The sequence below is a fragment of the Raphanus sativus genome, chromosome 8, assembly GCF_000801105.2.
Source record: "Raphanus sativus cultivar WK10039 chromosome 8, ASM80110v3, whole genome shotgun sequence".
Lineage (NCBI taxonomy): Eukaryota > Viridiplantae > Streptophyta > Magnoliopsida > Brassicales > Brassicaceae > Raphanus > Raphanus sativus.
The window spans coordinates 8,002,416-8,027,196 of record NC_079518.1 but is presented as its reverse complement, the minus strand read 5'-3'; the positions used below and the strand labels follow the sequence as shown (position 1 = coordinate 8,027,196).

General features: G+C 32.6%; 3 protein-coding genes, 1 long non-coding RNA gene, 1 other non-coding gene and 1 pseudogene across 6 annotated transcripts; 3 read left to right on the top strand and 3 right to left on the bottom strand.

Moving 5' to 3' along the window:
* Positions 1–3,901: 3,901 nt before the first annotated feature.
* Positions 3,902–5,024, bottom strand: LOC108821326 (uncharacterized). Its single transcript, XM_018594369.2, has 3 exons — positions 4,900–5,024; positions 4,345–4,655; positions 3,902–4,268 (listed from the first exon to the last, which is right to left on the bottom strand). The coding sequence occupies exons 2-3, from the start codon at positions 4,640–4,642 to the stop codon at positions 4,168–4,170; spliced, it is 399 nt and encodes a 132-aa protein (XP_018449871.1). The 5' UTR covers positions 4,643–4,655; positions 4,900–5,024; the 3' UTR covers positions 3,902–4,167.
* Positions 5,025–6,655: 1,631 nt separating this feature from the next.
* LOC108821065 (uncharacterized) lies at positions 6,656–8,326 on the bottom strand. Its single transcript, XM_018594110.2, has 2 exons — positions 7,602–8,326; positions 6,656–6,849 (listed from the first exon to the last, which is right to left on the bottom strand). The coding sequence occupies exon 1, from the start codon at positions 8,226–8,228 to the stop codon at positions 7,605–7,607; it is 624 nt and encodes a 207-aa protein (XP_018449612.1). The 5' UTR covers positions 8,229–8,326; the 3' UTR covers positions 6,656–6,849; positions 7,602–7,604.
* Positions 8,327–11,746: 3,420 nt separating this feature from the next.
* On the top strand, positions 11,747–11,819 carry TRNAA-CGC (transfer RNA alanine (anticodon CGC)). The gene has a single exon. It is a non-coding gene; the product is annotated as a tRNA-Ala (tRNA).
* Positions 11,820–12,181: 362 nt separating this feature from the next.
* On the top strand, positions 12,182–13,188 carry LOC108819878 (UDP-glucose 4-epimerase 2-like; annotated as a pseudogene).
* Positions 13,189–19,142: 5,954 nt separating this feature from the next.
* On the top strand, positions 19,143–21,139 carry LOC130498438 (dof zinc finger protein DOF4.6-like). Of its 2 annotated transcripts, none has more exons than XM_056991800.1 (2): positions 19,143–19,435; positions 19,536–21,139. In XM_056991800.1, the coding sequence occupies exon 2, from the start codon at positions 19,812–19,814 to the stop codon at positions 20,874–20,876; it is 1,065 nt and encodes a 354-aa protein (XP_056847780.1). In that variant the 5' UTR covers positions 19,143–19,435; positions 19,536–19,811; the 3' UTR covers positions 20,877–21,139. The 2 variants fall into 2 exon arrangements, with proteins under 2 accessions (XP_056847780.1, XP_056847781.1); XM_056991801.1 differs by having other exon boundaries at positions 19,144–19,435; positions 19,863–21,139.
* A 1,512-nt stretch (positions 21,140–22,651) lies between these two features.
* Positions 22,652–24,640, bottom strand: LOC108831055 (uncharacterized). Its single transcript, XR_001946275.2, has 5 exons — positions 24,246–24,640; positions 24,071–24,163; positions 23,304–23,452; positions 23,141–23,213; positions 22,652–23,063 (listed from the first exon to the last, which is right to left on the bottom strand). It is a non-coding gene; the product is annotated as an uncharacterized LOC108831055 (long non-coding RNA).
* Between the last annotated feature and the right edge of the window lie 141 nt (positions 24,641–24,781).

Here is a 24,781-nt window from a genome sequence, read left to right as displayed (position 1 = left end):
TATCTTTATATAAAAGGAAAAAAAAAACTATCGACACTCCAGAGTTACATAAAAGATTTATATTCATAATGTTTTTTTTATCAAATATATTCAATTATTCATAAGGTTAACCGAAAGAGTGACAACAGGATTCCAATGCGTTATTGGACATACCATGATATGACTCTGTCCTTCTACAGCTGTTTTAGCTCATCTGCTACAAAAATAATATATATAATATATATATATATATATATATATATATACATTATTTGATAATAAAACAGAAATGGTAAAAAAAAACTGCAGAGATTCCATCAATCTTCTTGTAGTTTTCTCATCATCAGATCTGTATAGGTCAGAGAAAAGACAAAATCCTGAATACAAATACTGGAGTTTTGTGAAGTCTACACTGACACCATGATAGTTCAAGTAAAATACTAAAATTATTAGTTTTATTATTTTCATAGTTGATTCTCTTTCTTTTTTTTTAATACTTTTTCTGTACCTTTCTGTTTTAATATGAGAAATTTTATTAAAACTGAATCAATGCAGATATGTAAGTGTGTTTCTGTTGCTGCAACCTTATCTGTACATGATCACTATTAACAAAACTGTGCAAATTTTGTTGCTGTTTAAAAAATTCGAAAACTAGGAGAAACGAAGTTCATATCAATTTGGACTGGAACGTGAATGACATTTTGTTGAGGGTGAAATGGATACACAAACTCATGGTTAAGCAGACACACACTCACTTAGACCATTTACAATGGGCTTGTTGAATTTTTCACAGTTAAACCTTTGTAATGATTCAGCTGAAATTCAAAATTGTTAACTTAGATTCGATTGTGTTAGAAATTTATATAACTAGTTGAAAAGAGGAAAAGTGGAAGCACAAAGACACATGTCACATAATGGAACATTGCTTTTAAAAATATAAAAATTGAATATATGATTTTCTTATTGGCTGCCTATAAATTTTTGGTATTTTATTTTCACCCTGATTATATAAAATCAATTATTTGATTTTAATCAAAATTAAATCATTTTAAAATCTCTATAAATAGAGATTTGCTTTATTTTATTTGGAGAGTAAGAAATATTTTTATAAAACATATTTCAAGATTAATTATTTAAAATGTGTTAACTATTAAAAATATATATTTTGTTTAAGAAAATTATTTGTATTAGATATTTAATTGAGTTACATTTTATTATTTTTAGTATATCAATACATAAGTATAAAATGGTAGGACAGAGTGTTATTTAGAGATAAAATTTATATAGATTTTTCACTAATAGATAAGAAAAGAAAGATGATGTGGATTGTGAAATTGTAAATTAGACTATTGAATCTTTACCACCATTGTTGATAGTCCTACCTGTTTGGTCAGTTTCATTTATTTTATTCCAAAAGGGTGAATTTTAGTTTTCCCCATCACTTGACGTGACCATTCAGTAACATATAGTTTCACATTTTCCACCAATTCATATGCATTTAGGCTAATTCGAATGAAAATCAGGCTTCGTCAAAAAGTAACTCATAAAGGTGCTAGTGTAAAGGAAGGAAAAAGAGAGAAACCAAAAAGCTTAGAGAGAGAAAATATTAGAGAGAGAAAAGCTCCGGTGAGGTATTTACATCCGGCCGACGGTGTGGCTTCCATAGCCATCGTCGGTCCGGCCTTTGTGTTAGTCCTCTCTTCAATCATTGTAAGTGTATGTCTGTCTGCTTCCGGCGTCGCACTCTTTTCGTGGTGGGCGTTCGGCTTTTGTTCCCGACGTCGCATCTTTTTCGTGGTGGGCGTTCGGCTCTTGTTTCCGGCGTGGTTCCTTTCCGTTAAAGGGGAACGGTCGGCTCTAGTTTCCGTGTCATCTTGTCTTGCTGTGGGCGGCGGCATCTCTATTAGGGTTTGCTTTTTTGTTTTTTTTTGTTTTTCGTTTTGGTGGCTTTCTATGTGGGTGGGGTTTCGCTTTTTTTCAGGATGAGATCTCGGGTTTTGATTGAAGCTCTCTGAGAAAGGAAGGTTCTGTGTTTGAAGATGGTGATTTCGATGGCTTAGGAGTGGATGAGATCTCGAATGACCCTCGATGAAGCTCTCCGTAAAAAAGTCAGGCGAAGTAAAGGTGTTTGTAGTTACAGTCTCCAGTGTCTTGCGGAATGAAATCAGACGTATACCGACGAAATTGAGTTTCCGGCGTGTCTGTCGACGGTGAGGCGTAGCGGTGTTGGTCGGGATGGTGAAGGCGTGACGCATGTCTCTGCGATGCGGAGAATTGAAACACGTGGAAGACTTTTCGCGATTGTGTCAGTAGGAGCATGTGGACTTGTGTCGGTAGTGACTTTAGGCTTTTTGTGGTTGTAATTTATTTTTAGCCTTTTCTGTTTTAATGAGTTTGCGGATTAGGATTGTAACGGGGTTATCCCTTATTCTTGACCTCTGGGCCTTTTAATATAACTTTGACCGGAAAAGAAATTCGATTGAAACTCAAATCATCAAAATTTAAATTTGGTGTAATTTCATTTACAATAAATAATAAAGTTACATCATCCAACTAAATAAGTGTAAGATTATTCATCACAACAAATATTTAATTTATATTTTATTTAATAATATAGTTCAACTATTGTTATTAATCGGTCCAAATTTATAAGTAAACATAAATATATTGTATTATTGTATTTTTAAATTATTTTTTTCATAATTAATATTTTTCAAGTAAAAAATACTAAGTAATTATTATTTTTTTATATTATAACAAATAAATATCATAGAAATTTTATCTTTTATTTTAAGTTAAAAGTCACTGAATGATTATTATCTTATAATGTATTTTTATTTTAAAATATATATTATAATCTTTACTTAAGTTGTATTTAATCAGTAATGAAAAATTAATAATATTACATTATTGTAAAGTTAGATGTAATAGTAAATAATTAAAATTATGTCACACTATTAAATTCATCAAACATTAAAATAACTTTTTTAATTTTTAATTTTATAATATAGTTAAACTTACAAGTTTTATTAAAATAAATATATTATTCTATGTGCTTTTCATAATTAAGAGTTTGTAGTTTTAATATAATATTTATATAAAAGGTATAGTATTATTAAACCGAAAATATAAATGTACATAAATATTATAAATATAAAATTACAAAAGGAAGATTTTGATTCATCATTCATTATTATTGAATTTTGAAGATTTTTTTCCCAGCTAAAACATCATATATTTCCCTTCCAGTTCCAGGTGTACGGTCAAAATATTTTTGTTGCTAAAATTTTTGAATCCTTTTAAGGAAGAGGCGAAGATTTTTCTTTTTTTCTTCATTTTACTACGGAATATAAATGGCTTAAATTGTCGACCAACATAAATCAAAGACAGGTTTAGGCCCATATAAGCCCAATATTATAGATTTGGTCTAGATTTATTTCCAGCTAAACCCAACAATTATAGACTTCGCCCATTCTTACTACCGCAGGAGACGAGGTTATCCATTTGTTCGATGGTTACATTCGGTAGTGAGAGAGGACTGTTTTTTTTTTTACGTTGAGCGTTTAAGGTAAAGAAACACATATGAGGAGATAGTGAAGATGTTGCAGATTGCAGTGTCATGCGTTGTCAAAGCACCAGACCAGAGGCCGAAGATGTCTGATTTGGTTAAAGCTAATGGAGAACGTTGGAAACTGACGAGCCAGTCTTGAGCCTAAACACAAATCCGAACATGGAGCCTCCAAGATGTCCACGCCGAGTGAAACTTGACGAATCTACAAAAACTGAAATCTGCTCCTGTTCTATAATTTTTTAGTAAGTATACCTCCTCTTGTGTATCTTTTGAGTTGTCATCTCACATAATTGATTTTAGAGGTTTCCACACTGTTGTTTTGATGTCTCTTAGAAAACACACAGCTTAACAGATTAAAAAAATAGCATAAACAAGCTTCTTGATAGCATCTCATGTTTTAACTACTTACAACTTGAACAGTCTGAAAATACTTTTGAGGATAGAAGCTGCTTCTGTTGCTACCTTTTTGTTAGGCTAAATCCACTTAACATACAAACTACCTTTCTGAAAACCATAAACAACACCAACACATCAAAGATAAGATTCATAGTCATTTACTAAACAACCAACTTTACTACTTTTTACTCTCTACTTCTCCATCTCCTTCAAGTTCTTGATCAGATATAAAAGGATAACTTTTCTTGGTTCTCAGAATCACTCCGTCCTCCACTGCTCTCGCTTCCGTTCCCTTCATCATCATCACTGATCTCAATCACAACTGCATCCAAGAAACATGTTTACACAACCCCAAAAATCATACACAACAAAACATATGAAAGACAAAAAAAACACACCTTTACGATCCTCTCCAAGTGTTGCAGCAGTCCCTGAATCCTCACCGGTTACTTCAGAAGACATCAAGTCTTGGATATCCTTTTCGACGGTCTCTAGGTTCTTCTGCAGTTCGAGATACTTCTTCTCCCAATACTCATCCTCTTTCTTAGGCAGCACTGCCTCACTCAGCTTCTTCTCGAGAAGCTCGATTGCTAAGATTGTGGTTTCATGGTCTCTCAACAAAGTCTCGTGCTTTCTTTTCAGAATCTCGTGTTCAGCGAATGAGACACTTTCACCAACTGCTAATTCCCCAGACATTGGATGTCTTAAACTGGAATTACCACAAAAAAAAATCACAATTTCTTAAATTTTAGAAACCCTAAACCCCCAATTCTAAGATTTGTTTCACACCAGAAATAACTCATGATGGAAATAAACTGAATTATTAATAAAATTTAGCACCACCTAGAACGAACTTTCAACTAGTTTGAAGAAATCAAGCGAAACAGAGGAAAAAAAAAAGACTCTTTTTCTCAGAAAATGTAACTCGGAAAGAAAAATTGTTCCTTTCTTACCTTGAAACGCGGCTAGTATCGGGTCTAGTGGCGATTACGCGGCGGAGAAGGCAATCGTATCCGTGGAAGTGGAGTCTCTCTCTCGAGAGAGCGATAAAAGTGCCCTAAGAAAAGAGAGCGGGAAATGCAAAACGAGTATTGTAGAGAAGATGTAACTCTTTATTTTATTTTAGTCCTACCCCAAGCCCATTTGTTTTTTTGTTCGAAAGCCCAAGCCCATTTATACTATACAATTACAACCAAAAGTATGGAAAATGACAATTCTCATTTGATGAAATAGTTTTTTCTTTTTACTAAAGATGATATAAAATAGTAACTCTTGAACAATCGAGAAACATTCTGTTATAACTTCAGCAGTACAGTAAACTGTGATCGTAATCAGGTTATTAGATTAATACTGCCTCTTTATTGATTCTTTTTTTTAGTAATGGTTGAGTGATCTATATTAAAAGAATACAGAAAAGTCGAAAGCAATACACTACAATGATGAAGCTAAAGTTGATCTTTTAATCTACATGAATCAGAGGAATGTGTTTCTCATCGTCTCTTCATTATCCAGGTAAACAATTGGTAGTACATTCTTTTCTGACACAAATAGAATTATTTGCTGAACACGTTTCAAACTAGTCCTTTTAAATTTTAAAAGGGTATAAAGAAAGATGTAGGATCTAACGGCAGGTCCCGTGACACGGCCACGTAGTTGTTGGCCCCAGTTTCCAGGAAGTTTCTTCCAGTGATGAGAGTTGATATGATCCAAAAGATAATGTAACGCGTAGTGCTTGGTAATAGAATCATCTGATAAGACCGCTTAGTAATCACATTTACGTCTACAAGCACTATATTATTCTATAAATATGCTGAATAATTTCGTGTTCATATATACGTTATTAGTATATGATTAAATGCCAATAGTTATGGTCATAACATCACAAGCGTACTTATTCATATACGATATAGCTATAAGACAACGCTTTCAACTGTATTTATTTGCCCACGGTATTTTTTACGAGTGTTTGAAAATCGTCAACTGGCTATAGTTTAATGGTTGTGAAATCGACCTTTGTTAGTTATATATTGAATCGACCGTTTAGGGGATCCCACTTTTTAGAAAACATTTTAGTTATATATAGCCTTGGACAGAATCATCGAATGGCCTGAGGAAACACTAGCGTAATCACTTCCTTAATCCTTCCTAGGTCATTAAGGTTTATAAAATTATTTTCATGTTTCCTTCTGTGGGGGAGTTTGTTTTTTCCTGTTTTTTTCTTTCTTTTTTGCCGATGTATTTTTCATATGAGATATGTTTTGTTCTCAGAGTGAGATATTGAACCTAGCAAAGGTTTATTTACCCCACAGAAACTCCAAAAAGGCGCAAATTATGTATTTGTTTTTCGTCTCTCATGTATAAGGTTCAATTTGTCAAGAGCCAGAGATTTAGTAGTATAAATAATGTTGCTTTGTAACATTGTCGTTATTATCTAATAAAACAATTTTTCATTAAACTAGGCTTGATCAAATGTGGTTAAGACTTCTTTTCCCAGTGTGATGAGGAAGTACATAAATGGACTGATAACCTAATTTGATGTGGGTTTTGTGCATCAAATAAGTCTATCAGCCTCATTAACTAGGTATGACTGAATATCAATACTAAATGGTGAGGGTGTAGTTGATTATTGTCTTGATTATTCAATGCTACTATACGTTCAAATTTTCTTTGAGATATACCCACAACAAACAATGCATAATTGTGCTAAAAGTGACGAATATATACCTCTTATAAAAAATGTATTATCAAAATATATAGAAAGATAGGTAGATAATACTCTAAAAGTACAAAATTTTGATCAATTATCTAGAATAAATCCCAAAAAAGTATTCCATCTGTGATAATCAGCAGCCATTTCCTTGTCGCCCGTTGTTACCAGGGCCGTCTCAAACTTTTCACGGACCCTGTTCAAAAAAAAAAAAAAATCTCTTTTAATAATCTGAAATAATTTTGATTTTTTTTTACAAAATACCATTATAATATAAAATAAATACATTAATTTAATTATTTATAATCTAAATAGCACCAATTTTCTTGTTATTAATGCAAAATCATTGATCAAACACTGAACTTGATTATTTAGCATTTTTCAATGCAAAATCATCGATCAAATCATCAAATTTGATCATTTTAATTTTTTCAGTTTTTTACGTTTATTATATCCACGATCAGAAATCATAATCTATAAATATAATAGAGTAAAAAAAATCTAGATAGTAAGCTATATACTTTTGATTGGACAATTCATTATTTTTTCTTGTCAACAGAAGTTGTATGTTAGTTTTATTTTCTTTGTGTTTGCTATTCTTAATTAAAAATGGTGAGGAAAGTATATTTTGTTCTCCGTATATATAATCACTAATTGATAACTGGTTCCTAAACATAATCAATTAGAATATTATTTTTATACCACCATTGAATATTCTAACACACATCAACAACTAATTATTACTTCCCAAAATATATAATTGATATAAATACTAATTACTGCCTAATTTATTGCCTTTTTAGTTGGTTACATAAACAAAATGAAAAATTGTAACTTACAATTATTGGTTATAAATACGAAAACTAAATTAAAATATAGTCATTCTGATTTTTATAAAAATATGATTTTAAATTTATAACTATTAGTAAAACAAACAAAAATATGGACCTTCTAAAATTTTGGACCCTGTTCGACCGCTCCACTTGCACGTGCTAAAAGACGGCTCTGGTTGTTACAAGCAACCATAACCACATCGACTTGAATCTGATGGACCGAAACGTGTGCGATCTGGTCCACCACATCCTTGAGATCCAAAACATTGTCGTTTTTCCAGTTAGCTAATAGCCTTCGAGCTTCCTTCTTCGTCACCTTTATCTTAACCCTCACAACTTCCTCCTTCCATTCAGCCTTATTTGAACACTCTTTCTCTTCGAAAGACTTCTCTTCTGGTTCGAGTTCTTGGTCATCAAGATCGAACTTCACCGGCTTCTTTGGTTCGAATATCTTATTATTCTCTAACTGAAACCTCACAACCTTACGTGGCTTTTGACCTTCTTCCTTAGCCAGAGGCTTTTCCATGTCTTCATCATCATCTTCTTCTTCAAACCTTAGGGATTTGTCAATCCTCTTGGATCTCTGCAAGCAACGAGACTTTTTGGTGGGCTCTACTGAAACCACTGAGCCATTCACAGGCAACTTTATGTTTAAGTCGTCCCTGTAAATGGGTTTTGCTTCTAGAACGTTCTCGTACTTTTCTTGAAGTCCGTTGAAGCATTTAGCCAAAGAATCCATCATTTTTTTCCTTCTTCTCTGGTGACAAAGGGAAATAAAGTTTTGTATTATTTTCTTATTTTTGTAGAATTGCAAGTTTGTTTTTCTGTATATTCAGTTAATGAGAGACACGAGTATATATAGGCGACCGAGAGTATGATATGATTAATAAGACACGTAGTTGAGTGTGATTTAGGGTAAAAAGGATGACGTCGCTTTACCCTGCGGACTGGGGTACTAGAATTTATTGAATTTTGTTTTGTTTAATAATGGAGAAGTGTAGGATTTACTTAACAATACAAAACATTTGACAACTGCATTGGTTGTAGGCCCTTTCTCAAAAAAAAAAAAAAAAAAGAAGACTTCATTGGTTGCCAGTCCATGTTTTGTCACGAAAGGATAAGTTTACCATGATTTCAAATTTTTATCTCTTACGCGTCTAAAAATGATATTAAAATTTGTCACATTTATCCTGTTTTCAATCATTAATCATCTATATGAAATATCATCAGCTACCAATCCTTGTAAGTTGTAATAATACATATAAAAATAAAAAATTCCACAACAAAAACGATGGCGTCCTACTGGGGGCATCTATCTTATTAAAACAGAAGTACACATATAAAAATACCCTTAGTTTTCAAATTTAATTACACTTCCATGCCACTGAAAATTAAATTGAGTTTCCTATTTTAATGCTTGTCTTTTTCAGTTAGATTAATGTTTTTTCCCAAAGTAAATTCGAATTAAATACATAATTAAATAATATTTCCTATTATAATGATTTGTCTTTTCCACTTAGATTAATGTGTTTTCCAAAATTAAATTTGAATTAAATGCACTTCATTAACTTCTCCATTAAATCAATATCAAATTCAAAAAAAGAAATACATTTTTATTGGACAAACAATTCATGGAAATTAAAATATCAACTCTTTATTTAAAAATTCTTAACGAAAAATATTAGCAAATTTGAACCGAAATTAGATAATATCCAAACGGATTTACCATTTTGGTATCTAAAAAACCATAACCAAACCTTATCCGAACGAAATATTTCGGATATTCGAATATATTTAAATCATATTTATAAACTTCAATATGTTAGCTATTTTTGGAGTTAATATCCAAGATATAAGCTATTTTAAGTTGTTTAAAATATTTGAAATATAAAAAATAATCAAAAGTAAACATCTAAAGTAGATAAATAATAGTCAAAACACCAAAAATACTTAAAATATATATTTATTCTTCATCCAAATATTCAAGTTACTTTTGCTTACATTACTCAAATTTACATGTTATATTATTTTTATTTTTAGATTTAGGGAAATTTAAATATATATAAATTTTGAAAATTTAAAATAGTTTAAACGGGTTATCAAACCCGCAAAGATCCGAATCAAACCGGAACCAAAGTTTATAAATACCCAAATAAAGCTAGAATATGTAAACTCGAAAATTTCAAAACCGAATAGATTTTAACGGAACTTGAGTGAGTATCCAAATACCCACCCCTAACTTAGTCAATATAAAACGATCAAATATTATAAATATACTATTTAGTATAAATAAATAAATGCTAAAACTGAAAATTAATACCCGTGCGGTCGCACGGGTCAAGATCTAGTTCTGTATTAAAAGGTCAGCTACTCTATTTTTAATTAAAGCCTAACTAATACAAGAAAAATACTCGTTCATACTACTGTAATATTTCCAAAAACATCCACACACGCACTGACGCACAGCACAGGTAGCGAAACCAAAACAAATATGGCACACGTGTTCCACAGATTCTTTATATAATTTATCAAATACTATACTATTGATTTAATAGCTGATTAAGATGCCCTGAGAAATATATGCACTTAATGCATATGAGATTGTGGTTTAACTAATAGACGGTTGACTAAAAACATCACTAGCAAACCGGTAATATTTAATAAAATTAATTACTATATGGAGTTTTATACATAGGAGTGAACAGTATATACTAGAGTAGAAGGAAAAAAAAAAGGTCTTGAAGACCAACCACTTTTAAAAAAAAAATTTGGTGCTTATTATATACTAGAGCATGTTTATAGGCATATCTTAGGGGTCAATGTACATGTAAAGCTTCTATTGTATAGGTCAAGTCGTACTGCATTGGTTATCTCTCTCTCACTCAACCAAATTCCATCATCTGAATTTAAATAGGTTTTCAAGTGTTTTAAACAAATTTAAAATAACGATTTTAAACCGCAAAAAAAAAGTTGTGATTGGTAAGAACATATTTCGGTATATATAGTATGATACTTCCCCTAAGATAATTAGAGTTAACAAAGATAATTAGTGTTATTATTGCTGTTATTTACAATTATAGATTTGAATATGAGTGTTTGATGGGAAAAGTTATAGAATCATGACTTAAAACACTTTCCCCCTTTAGAACAGAACAGAACAGATCACAGTTTCGTGTTGGGTTAAAACATTCATCTTCAACCTCTCCTTCGATCACGTAATATCAAGCTATCTATCCTCTCCCTCCAGAAAATTCGATACTTTAGAATATAATTTTGAATTTTTTTTTTTTGAGCTTACTTGCTTCTTGGTTTGCTGTAAAGTGGGATTATCAGATTTTGGTGTCAAAAGATAAAGAGTCTTTGATCCTCAGACGAAATAGTCTTTGACATCTTCGTTCGAATGCAGGATCTCTTGCTACGATCCATTCATTTTTCTTGCGGAATTAAAAGACACAGACTTCAGATTCATGGGTGACGCTACTACTAACTTCCTAAGAAATTAACTATATTACCTGATCACTTCTAGAGTGTTCCTACTGCATCATCTTCTCAGGCAAGAGATGATCCTTCTTTGAGGTAACATGAATATTGCTAGACAAAGGTGGAGACGTGGAGTCTTTGAGTTGAAACTCTCTATCGTAGACTTGAGCCCTAAAGATTCTACGTTGCCAGTGGATATTATTGAAGTTGGTACGTTACCAAGCTAACACAAGAGAAGTTCGATGAAACACATCTTTGCTTTTATATCTTAACCCGTCAAGGTCTAAGGTTTGAGTGCTCAAGCATTTCTAAAACACAGGTGAAGCACATGATAACGCATATGTTCGTTCTTGAGAGAATCCTACAACATATTAATTTTGATGATTTCTTGGTTAACTCCTGTTTCAGGTGGATTCTTGGTTGTCGGTCTCGCGTGGTGATTGTAAGTCTGAACAAGAAGAAAGATTACCAAGTGGATCAAGTGAAGGCGCCTAAGTAGATTGAGGATTGTTCACTGCTCTGTATAGTTTTCATTCTTCTATGTACTGTGTATAAAATGCTTGTTTAAGATGTAGACATGTAGCTATATGTTACTTTGTTATGAGATAGTTGGTGAATTGTACGACCTCTTTGTCTTGGAGTTTTAAGGCTACAACATCGTGTCGTCTTCACGTTATTCACGTTACATGCCTCGCTTAGAAAACAGATCAGCTAATGTGTTAAAAATGTTTCAATAATAATTTGGATCTAATAGCACTTCAGCGTATAAATTATCAAAATGGGGGTGTAGCTCATATGGTAGAGCGCTCGCTTCGCATGCGAGAGGCACGGGGTTCGATTCCCCGCACCTCCAGTTTTGTTCTATGCAATTTTTTTTTGGCTCATTGTTTTGGACTTGTAGTGGGTGGGGGGGGTCTCAGTTAATAGAGGCAAAATAAATTGGAAACTTTTCTCTCTTTCCATTTGCCTACACTGATGCCTTTCCTTTCTGTCAAGGATGTAATCACTTAAGGAAATAAATATATCATGATTACCTATGCCAAAAACTGAATACACCAAGATATTTATGTTTAGTTTGTTTTTGATGATTCATTAAGCTAATATTATAAACTAGTTAACTTTCATAGAAGAGAGGGCTTCAACCTAACTTACATGTACAGCTATCTCTACCTATATGTTGATATTCAAGAGAGATGTATGAAACGTATAACTGAAAACAGAAAAAGGTGTTAGAGAATATTAGTTTTCGTGAATGATTCTCACGGAAAGTCCTTGGTGGAAGTTGATGTCAACATGACTTTAAAGCAGTAGGTGAGAGTGTGAAGAAGCCTTTGCTGTTTTATAATAATAAGTAACCTTATTGGCACTATTACTCTTTTGGAGGTCATTGCTCTATACGGCTGTAAAAATGTAAATCATTCTTCTTCTCATCACATGGATTCTCTATTTATTTAGTTTTTTTCTTGTCTTTGTTTGATCTCATGATTAGTTTTTTTGTACCATGGGTTTCCAGCTTGTGTTTTCCTCATCAGCTACTGTCTATGGCTGGCTAAAAGAGGTTCCATGCACAGAGGAGTCTCCTATTTCTGCAACGAACCCATATGGGCGTACTGAGGTAGTGTGGTTTTAACCTGAGTATATATTCACCTTGTGATAGTGATCGTGATGTGACTGAGATTATTTGGTTATTGTTAGCTTTTTATAGAAAAAATCTGCCGGGATGTACATCGCTCTGACCCTGAATGGAAGATCATACTACTTAGATACTTCAAACCCTGTTGGTGCACATCCTAGTGATAACATTGGTGAAGATCCTCTTGGAGTTCCAAACAATCTCGTGCCTTATGTCCAACAAGTTGCAGTTGGCCGTAGACCTCACCTCACCGTATTTGGAAACCACTACATGACAAAGGATAGTACAGGGGTATATGTCTTTATTGATGTCTCTAGTTGACAAGAGTTGTTAGACTGTTATTACATTACAATCTCATACTGTGTTAGAATGTAAAGTAACATGTTTTTTTTCAATTATCATTGTTGTCTTTCATTCAGGTGAGAGATGACATTCATGTTATTGATTTAGCAGATGGACATATAGCTGGCTCTTCGCAAGCTGGATGATATCAAAATAAGTAAAGAATTACATCTTTAAACTTCTCTCGTTATGATTTTCCATTGAATCTAAGCTGAATATATTTGGAAAATGTTTAGGTTGTGAGGTATACAATCTTGGAACAGAACAGGTAATGGAACATCGGTCCTCGAAATTGTCTCTGCCTTTGAGAAGGCATCAGGAAAGGTTAAAACATTAATTGATTAGTTTGTTTAGTAGAACAAATGCTCGCTGATTTATTGGCCCTTTAAGCCTGACTATCATATCGTTCATGGGGTTTATTGATAATTGTTTTCTAGTAGAAAATCCCGTTGGTGTTGGCCGGACGACGTCCTGGAGACGCTGAAGTTGTTTGCGCCTTTACAGAGAAAGCAGAACGATAGATAAATTGGAAGTAAGTTAATTTTATTTTGTCAACGGGTATATAAAGTAGAGGAATTATAATACTAACTTGGAAGATATGACGATCTAGTAATTAGATCTGTGAACGGTAAACATGAACAAATGCATCAATCTCTCAGTTTTATACTGTGTTGAAATAGGTTTACTAAATTAAAACTACAAGCACAACATTGTCAGTCTTTTTACCAAAAAAAAAACATTGTCAATCTTGTTTGGCATGGTATCAATGTAGGGCTAAGTATGGGATCGACGAGATGTGTAGGGATCAACTGGGCCAGTAAAAAATCGTTACCGCTACGACTCCTCCAATGGCTCCTCATGATTCTCTCCCTTTTTCTGTATTAATTTTTCTTTGCAAACACATGAAAATAATGCTGATAAGAATCCAAAATTTACAAGGAAATTGAGGAAATTAATTCACTACAGAAAGCGCACATTTAAATCGTCAAATTCAACTCTTATTAAATTATGTTTGGAGAATGTTCTAATTTTGAATACAGAAAGCCCAAATGTATCCAGGCACCTAAAAGAATAGCTTATTGGCAATGTGATGTTTAGTATTTAATCATTACGGGCTTTAAGTCTAAAATTTAGTAGTCTTGTGAATGCCCGAGAGTAAGTCTAAATGACGTTTTTAATCAAATTTTAAAAAATCAATACCACTAAAACAGGATCATTCCTGAATTACACCCTAATGAATATTTTAAATTTTCCAAAAATATCTTTAATGATATGAACAAACTAAAAAATTCATTAATGGCATTATGGTCTTTTGATTTTGTGGGCCTATTTCAACATTTAGATGGGCTTGCTAACTAATTAAATGAGTTATGTTTTTATATAATCAACTTTAAATTCTATAAACTTTTTAATATCAATACCACAAATTAAAATCTGCAATAATTTTAATAAGTTGATATTAGAGATTGAAATTCTACATGAGGATGAGACTTAATCAAAAATATTATTGGCCAGTTTATATGTTTAGCAATATTTTATATAAATTACAAATCTTTACAATTATATAATAGCCCAAGTAAGTATTTCGGATAAAACCAATGTTTTAAAAACCGATCCGGACATTGAACCGGACGATTTACCAGGTGACTGGGTCATTGAATCGACCGCAGGTAAACCGCAGGTGAACCGCAGATTAATAAATAAATTAGTTTTTATTATATAATAATATATTAGCTAATAAAATAAAAAGAATAAAAATATATAAAACTAAAGTTACTACTTTCTAAATATCTTTAAAACATAAAATAATAATTTGGATATGTATATATTTTATGTTTGATAAACATTTAGAATACTTAACTTAACTTTTTATATTTTTATTTTCATTTGATATACAACTAAAAAAATTATCTATTGGTTCAACCGGTGGTTCAACCGGTACCGGGTTTTCGGTTTTAGTTGGTTTGAGTGGATTTTTGCGGGTTTTTGAATTTTGGGTTTTTTACAAAACCCAACCCGAATTTTTTTTCGGTCACCGGATTTTCCGGTTCAACCGCGGGTCCGGGTCGGATTTCAAAACACTGGATAAAACCATTATTTAATTTATTTACAAACATAAAATAGTTGTGACGCATTTTAAATTTCGTCATACTGTACACATTGTAACAAACCCGCATAATTGAGACTTGATCATGTCACAATTTATATAATTAAAACGAAGAATTATCAATCTTTATATTGAAAAAACAACAAAATAAATACCCAGAATCTAGTTACACCTTTAGAGTAAGTTAAATATCCTTCTATATGTACTGAGATACAAGGTCGATTTCGATCTATGCAGCCAGGCCCGGCCCGTCCGTTCACCAAGACACATAAAACATTGCTATTTCTAGAAAGTAGTTTAAATGGTCGGTTGAAAATATATTCTTTCCCTCTACGGCTCTACCTCAGTTCGGATCATCGTCTTGATGTTCTTTTTTCTTATTATTTTCGTTTTAATGGAAAAAAAGATTCGTTTTGTTTTAACTGTGAAACAAAAATTTAAACCAACTGACAGAGAGAAATTTAATATTTCACCATTAACAAAGCTTTGAATAGGAGCATTTTTATCTTATAGGAGCCACAGTTTTTCAAATGCTTTAAGCCACACAAATAAACGGGACGGCACTCTATGCAGTCTTCCCAAATTTCGTAAACCATCACTTGTTGTACAAATAATATTGACTTTTCTTTTTCTTTTCAGAAAGACAGTTTAAGTCATAGTTTTTTTCTTTTAAAAAGAAAAAGAATAGAAAAAAAAGTCATAGTTTTTAATACCTTAATTATCCATATCCGTCTATACCCGCTATTCTACATTTTATCTAAATGAAAGGGCCTAGCTACCTAGCTCCAAAAAGATACACTGTTGGTAAAAGTTGGTTATGTTGCTGGTTTGCATTTTAATGGCAACTTGTTATGGGTGCAGGTTTGTCCACACGCGGTGACATGGACCGCACTTTCAAAGATGCTATCTACGCACTTCGTCAGATCCATAAGTATCCAACGGCTGAGAGTCGGTGGACCTTTTCTTCGGCGAGAATAATCACAAAAGCCATGCGCATGAGGAAACATGGGACCCAACTTCACCGCCCACAGATCGTAATAACCGTTCACTAATCTTCCCAGTCAACTCAAGTTACAACACTTGTTATCATCTCATACGTCCAATATGTTGTCTATGATTAATGCTTCAAGAACTGAAGATTAAGATGTTTTAGGTAAAAATATATATTAAATAGTTAATATATAAAAAGTATCAATAAAATTATAAAATAAAAAATACTTAACTAGTTATAAATTAAAAAACAAAATATAACTGATCTAAATTTACTTCAAAATATAATTATATTTTGCATATTGAAACATCAAAAATTCTTTAAAGCATTACGTTTTAGAACAGCATATCTAATGAATAAGGGTTACTTGCGCAATTTCCATGCATTCTGTGCTGGTTATTGATTACTATTTTTAATCTCGTTAATATACTTAATGTACTGTTGGTAAAATTCATTGGTGATAATAAAGAAGAACTAATAAGGGAGCCTGACACATGGAGTGAAGGAAATTAGGTGTTCATGAGCTGTCTTGTACACTAAGATAGCTCACGTTCTGATAACACATAGGCCATGTTGAATAGTGGGACAGATTAATCGGAGACATCGTCATGATTAACATTCTTGGGGAAATCCTGAGTAGATCCTGACCGTCCACAAATCAGCTTAAAATCGTGCGATACAGGTAACTACAACCTAATCGGAATCTTAAGACACACGTGAAAGACGGATAAGTGAATGAATAATAGCTGAGCTTTTTAATCTGGAACATCTGGACCTTTGAGAGTGCGTTTGGCTCTCTCTTCTTAACATTTTTACGTGTAGTAGTAGTAGATAACTAAGATGTCAAGAAATTTGTTATATGAAATGTGTGCGTTTTGTTCTGATTTAATAAAAAAGAGGTCGACCAGTTAAGCTAGAACTAGATTCTGACCCGCACGTCTCTACGAATATTTGTTTCAATTTTTATATTCGGAATCTTTTTTACAAACAGTAATGCTTATTTTCAATATTTTGTATATTAAATATTTGTTTAATATAATACTTCTAAATCCAATAATTTTATAGTTTCTAAGAAAGAATTTGTTTAATATAACATCTTTTGTTCCTCCAAAAATTTTCAACCTGAACTTTCATATTAGGTATGTATGTACTTCATATTTTATAGTGTACCAAGATTAAAAAATTTTTTTGGTAAAAAAATGATTTCATCTCTTGTCGGGAATCCAAATATTGTAAATAGTTTTTTTTCTGTGAATCGAACTTTGGTGGCTAGGACTCGGCATTTTACGTGATACCGAATCCATATCTGAACCCGAACCAAAATCCGAATCGAAATAGCAAAATACCAGAACGGATATTGAATGAGAGATTAGCTATCCAAATCCGAATGGATGATACCAGAACCCGAATGGATATCCAAAAATAACTGAACATATATATCCTTAACTCTATATTCTTAGTTTACTTTTCTAATTTTATTCAAAATATTTATATTGATTATACACATGGTTCAAAATTAGATAACATACATATAATTGCAAGAAAAATGAATTTTACTTTAGATTCATAATATAAAGCTTGTAATACGTCTTTAATAATATAGATAATATGAGATTATACAGGTACATTCGGCTCATATAATTATAGTTGATCATCATGCTGTTAATAGGCTTCGGCTAGATCTGTTAATGAAGGTTTTGCAGAAATCAGAATGTTTTATTTATTAGTTAAGATTGAGTGGCACAAATTGGTAATTACTGTGGAAAAATTAAGGTTAAGTACAAATGTACTTTAGTTTTAATAGTTTAGAAAAAAATAGGTGGTGTTAAAAAAAAGAAGATAAAAATAGGTTCATACGTCAATGGAAGGTCAACTTTTTTTAAGTACTTGAATTTTTTTCCACGTACAAATACTTGATGAAGATCTAGTAACACACTTTTTTTCGTTAAAAAGTTTATACTTTATATAGCTTTTGGATAACTTATTGTATTTTCTTTCATCCGATAATTGTTTTATTGAGATAAGATTTCTAACAAGCTAGTGAAAGAGTGACATCGATTTTGTCTTCTGAAAGATAAAAGTATTGATTTTTTTTTTGACGACAGATAAAAGTATTTGATTTTACGTTCAATTATGCGATAATCAGTGGTGGATCTAGAAAGTTTAGGTATGGAGGTGGGGGACAAAATTTTGAAATGTCAAAGAAGAAGAACATTTAACCTTATATTTAAGATTTGATGGGGGTGCAAGCTTAACCAAAATTTCCAAAATCTGTTATAAATAGTAAAGAAAATTCATTTTTTTTTATAAAAAATGAATATAGGGCAGAGGCTCCCCCCCCCCACCCCCCCACACTGGCGATGATGCATATTATACTAGTTGTGTTGACGCGTTGTACTTGTAAAGTAATATGCTACGTAATGCTAGATGTAATAAGCAGATGTTCATGCTAAAGTAAATGTTCATGCTTTAGCATTCAAGATCTACTAATTCAACTTTATCTGAGAGATGTGCATAAATCAACATGCTATTACATACATATTTTAATAAACTTAAATAAATTCGGAATACTTGATTATATTTTTCATCAAAATATTGGAAAACCTTTGTTGCCTGATAACTTTCTAAAAACCATAATAACGAAATTTTTGGGTAAAGAACCCACTTTCCGTCATTTTTATTAAGAAAAGAGCAGTAAGTCGACTTTGAAACAAAAGAAGAAAACTATCTACTTCTAGGCTCAAGCATTCAAATCAAACAAAGAAATTTTGATGTATGTATTTTGGAATTTAGATGTGAGCTCAATTGAAATCTTTGTGTACGTACGTTAAGACTTAGATATCCAATACCTAACTTATGACCAAAACTTAAATCCGACTATGTGTCCATATATTTTCAAGTATGATACCAAATAACATATATAATACATATGTTTATATATTTGTTACATTAATCCTTCCACTAAATTCTAAGTAATGTTAGAGAGTTCCCTGGCAATATATATATAACCCTCGTTTACAGAAGAAAAAAAAAATATATCCCTTTACATGTATGCATATATCATATGGATGCGTATTAAAGTATTTGTTTATTTTCAGTACGACAAAGATTCCCACTCGGAATGTTTTAGTGATCTTTTATTATGCAACTCTCTCTCTCTCTCTCTCTCTCTCTCTCTCTCTCTCTCTCTCATAAAGCAAATGTGATCAGACAAAAGCATACAAAGAATTGCATTCAAAAAAGTTTTCTCTGCCATCAAATTTTCCTCTCTTCATCCAACAAGAACACAGAGATTTTTGTTTCTTTTCGAATCTAGAGTCAAACCAAGAAAAGAAGATATCAGGTTTTGTTTCTGCTGATTTAAGGAAATCTATGGATACGGCTCAATGGCCACAGGTATATACACAAAACATATGTCTTTTTTTTTGTACACAAAACATATATCTGTGTATATATATTACAACTCAATTAATATGTATTGTATGTGTTGATGTAGATTAGATCAGTTGATTCATCTTACGCGCGGTACTTGATTTAACTTAGAGTTTAATGTTTCCGAATCTTCTTCGTTGATGTTTCTATTCTCTTTAACAGGTTTTTTACATATTAAATATATGTATTTTTCCACTTTACCCTTTATTAGTTTGCTTTTTCTTTTATCTTTTTGGTTACAGTTTTTCTCAAATTTTCAATCATTTATGTCTTGATGAAAACCATTTATTGTTCATAATTAAACTATATATGTTTAATAATTTTTTACATATATAAGTCTATGTTTTGTGCTAATGGTTGGAAGAGCTGCTTTTGTGATTTTGATGATCAGGAGATTGTAGTGAAGCCCTTGGAAGAAATAGTAACAAACACATGCCCAACGCCACAAGCGTCAGAGCCGCAACCACCACCATCGGTTGGGGAGGCGGGTGGAGCTGAGAGGAAGACACGGCCAGAAAAGGACCAAGCTATAAACTGTCCAAGATGTAACTCAGTCAACACAAAGTTTTGTTACTACAACAATTATAGCTTGACGCAGCCAAGATTCTTCTGCAAAGGTTGTCGAAGGTATTGGACCGAAGGCGGTTCGCTTAGGAATATCCCCGTAGGTGGTGGCTCAAGAAAGAACAAGAGATCTCATTCTTCTTCCTCTGATATTAGTAGAAATCACTTGGATTCTACACAACCAGCTGCAAAGAAGCATCACTCTGATCAGCATCATCATCACCACCTCATTAGCATATCACAACAAGGGCTGACCGGTCAAAACCCTAAAATCCTTGAGACGACTCAACAAGATCTAGGTTTTTCACCGCATGGGTTGATCAGGACCAACTTCACAGACCTCATCCACAACATTGGCAACAACAACACGAGCACTAACAATCCATTTCTTGGTTCTTCATGTTCTGCCACGTCAGCTCTGGCAATTTCCCCTCTGGATCTCATGAGAAACAACAATGGTAATAATAGGAATACTTCGAATTCTTCATTCATGGGGTTTCCAGTTCATAATCAAGGGCCAACATCTGAAGGGTTTTCAATGCAAGATCATTACAAGCCTAGTAACTCAAACACCACACTGCTAGGTTTTTCATTAGATCATCATGATGATAATAGTGGATTCCACGGAGGATTTCAAGGAGGAGAAGAAAGGGAAGATGGTGATGATGTGAATGGAAGGCACTTGTTTCCTTTTGAAGATTTGAAATTGCCAGTTTCTTCTTCTTCAGCAACAATTAATGTCGACGTTAATGATCATCAGAAGCGAACAAGTGGTGGAGATGCAGCTGCAACTTCCGGTGGATATTGGACTGGGATGTTGAGTGGAGGTTCATGGTGCTAATTTTTCTCAGTTTGGTGATGAAAATAGTACTATCATTAATGGTTAATTATTGATATTTATTTAATTAATCTATATGTTCTCAATTTCACTTTGAATGTTCTTATTGGTGGGTTTTCTTTTCTTATTTTATTATTTTGGGAGTTAATTTGGATGTAAGGACGTTATTGGGGGTGCATGCATATTGAATGCCTAATTTGTTTTTGAGTTTTGTTATGGCCACTAACACAGGTTATAAATGACACATTGGCCGGTCTTTTGATGTTCCTTCTCTTGTTGTTTATATTTTTATGTCTTTTCCGACTAATAATTTCAGACGTTATAATTTAATGAATGCAAACACATTTGTATTTATAGTGTGTGACAAATTATCTGCATCAGCATAGTATGTTTGTTTATTTTGTCATGCAACGCATGGATTTCATCAAGTTAAAAATGCAAATAATAAATAAAAAATCATGAGAAAATTAAACTCTAAGAGACAGGTAAGCTCTGATGACTTTCACATGATCCTCACTAAATACACTTATTTATAATTAACTAGGGTCGGCCCGCCCTATGGGCGGGAAGTTGTATTAAAAGAATTTATATGCATATATATATATATATATATGTATATACATTATTTTATGAAGCATTTAAATGATCAGTGCATACTAAAAATGATATTATGACAAACAAATAATGAGAGCATATTGTTTGTTTTACCAAAAAGTTTTGGTTATATTTGTGAGTTATTTCAGTAATATTTTTATTTTTATATTTTAGTTGTATTGTTTGGTTATATGTGTGAATTATAAGTTTCAAGAGATCGATTTTTGTTGAATGTAAAGAAATTGGATTTTAGAATCACTCCATTTGGCTAAATGTATAATATGGTACTTAAAATGGTTTGAAAGAGAGCAATGTACATTTTAATTTATTCTGGAAACGCCGATTTTATATGTTTCTTTTACTTTAAGTTATGTAAAATCATGTTATACCTATATATTTTTGTCTGGTTGTATATTTTCGAGTTCATCCAAACTATGCAGATTTTTTTACTTCCATTTTAATTAAAAAATCATGGTAGAATATTTTATCCTATTGCTATATCGTATAGATAAATATCAACATTATACAAAAATTATGATGCTTGGCGAAGAAATGTAGTCAGATGTCTGTGTTCTTTAATGTTTAGTTTCTCTCATTTTCTTTCTAATAGGTTGTAGTTACTGAGTTAGTTATTGTTTAAGCTACTATATATTTATTTTACATTTCATTCACTGTGTTTGTATACTTAGCATTTGAATCCATGTTATTGTTTAGCTTTGATATGTGGGTTTGTCAAATAAAATGGCCATAATTGATATTTTATTGAAAGTGCTTTCTTTCATATGTATCTATTACAGCACAGTTGTCAAATGCTGAACAAAATTACATGCTCACAAATTTAAGCTGTGGTGGTGGACGTATAATGTTGTAAATGGTGGCACTGGTTTTTATTTCGTAGACATCATAAATTTGGTTGTCTTCCACATCTTTTTATTACTGTTAAAATGATTTCGCAATTTTATTTCATTTCCTAGGTATTTTCTAGATGAATTAAACAATTTTTTTCCTTATTCTGTGAGTTAATTTTAAAATACTATTTATATTCTTTGCGAGAAAGGAAGAAGAATCGTTGAATACATACGATCTTAACATACCTTCTGAACATTATTTCGAATAAATATTCAAAATGCAGTGTGTTTTGTATTTTAACCAATTCGACCAAAATACATAAAAAGTCCTACACGTGAAAATATTATATCAGCATAGCTTGCTAAAGAGGATAGAACAATACATATTAAAAGTGATACTTTGAGAAGCTTCCACAACATTCACGGTTTCATCCAATGATTACTTATACAAATGAAAACATCATACACTTATTCATCGCTTTCACCACAATGCAGACAAACCTTAAAGCAAAGAGAAATGGAGCAAACCTTAAATTTGCATGGAACTCATACTTTAGTGAGTTTGTAGCAACGATTGTAATGACAACGCTTAACTTTGATATCAATTCCTGTCTGTCCTTGGCAAAATTGAACACAAAGATGTGAATTGTAACAGTAGGCTCTGCAACACCAAAATCAACGATGGCTGCCTTCCACCCAATATCAACACTAAAGTTTGAACTGTTGGGATCTTTCCCATCTGGACAAGCTGCAAAAGAAACAAAACACAAGTTACTATCATTAACAGGAAAGTTAATAAGGGAGTTAAAAGGTTAACTCATCTACCAGTATATCTCTCCAAATGTTCTCCATAAGTAATCACGTGAACCGCAGGTGCAAAGAATATGGGGCCTGAATCCTAGATTTTTTTCATTAATGAAGATCAATCTCATCTCTCTCAAGCAGTAACACTTTTTGTAAAATCAAAAGAGAGGAGACATGAACATACCTTAATCCAGCTCTGAAACCACTGATTCAATCATGCTTGTAGGATTTAAGTCTCCCAGTGACATCATATCTTATGCCCCTGAAAATGGACAAAGCTCTTTGCTCGGCCATTTAGATTGAGTGGGTTCAATCTGAAAGCTTGATAGTTGCCTTACAGGTTAAAAAAGAAAGATTAAGACAAAGCACTATAAACAAAGATTAGAATTCTAAATCCAACTAATTCAGATTTAATACTTTTCTAGTACCCGAAGCTGGTTTGTGCTCTGAAAGTCAATAGAACCAAACTAAACAAAGTAGGTCGTAACTATTGTTAATCACTTTATGAAACTGAATATTCAGTTTAGTAAGAAACGCAGATCCAACTATGATCATCTATGCAGGTACCTAAAAGAGAACCCAAAGGAATGTCCTCAAAGCGTTGATTGCTTTGGAGTATTTAAAAGACGTTCATTAAATTTGATTTGGCAAAAAGGAGAGAACTTTAGAACATATTTTGCTGGAAAGCTCAAAATAAACATCAAAAGCTGGTTGAGACAAAAAAAAAAAGCTAAACAAAGTAGTAAAGACATGGGCTCACAGCTTGGATTCAAGAATGAATCAGAAAAATACATCCCAAAAACACAAAACATGTCAATGTATTCAAAAGAAAATAGCTTTCTTGAGGTTGAAAGAAGAAGCATGCAGCTTCAAGCTTTCTGCTCTTGGCTTCTTCAAGAGAGTTCATGAGAAGCGTTTTATTTGATGGAAAGGACTAACTTAGAGTTTTACCTGCGGTGTGAAGTTGAACACATAAGAATTCAGTTCCGACATTATCAATGTTTCTATCTTCTTGAGGATGAACCTTCTCTGTTTCGCTGAACCCTGTGGAAAGCTCAACATTAGGGCAGTGAACATGAAACCAAAATAATAAATATAGCAAAGTATCTGACCGAGAAACCCTTACCGCTGCAGGTAATTGGAGCTCGTGGAGCTTTGCCTTCTCAATGAATCGAATTGCAATATGCACTGAGCCTTGGATCAGAGTTTACAATGAAAAAAAATAAAAAATAACATGCGATACATTCTCAGACTTCTACAGAATCAAGAGAAAAGTATCATAAGTACAACAAAAAATACCAAGACGACATGTTTGAAGGAGTGTCTCGGATTTTTTTAGCAAAAAGATTTCTCGAAATCGCAGATCTTCATCACTCAGCCAAGGCATCTATTTATAGATCGACACTTGAACTGTTACGACACAGCTAATCAATGGAAATAAATGAGACGGAGTGGATACAAAGGTGGGCTGAAGCTTAATGATGGAGTTAAAGCTAGGTATTAAGAAGAACAGAAGCGTTACCACAGAGAATACGAAGGAAGGAGACGGTGTGGGAAGAATTCTTGTGTTAAACACAAACAGGCCAGACACATCAGATGATGGGCCATTAAGCAAACATACGGCCCATACGCGACCTCCTGCGAAACGAAGCCGAACGCGTT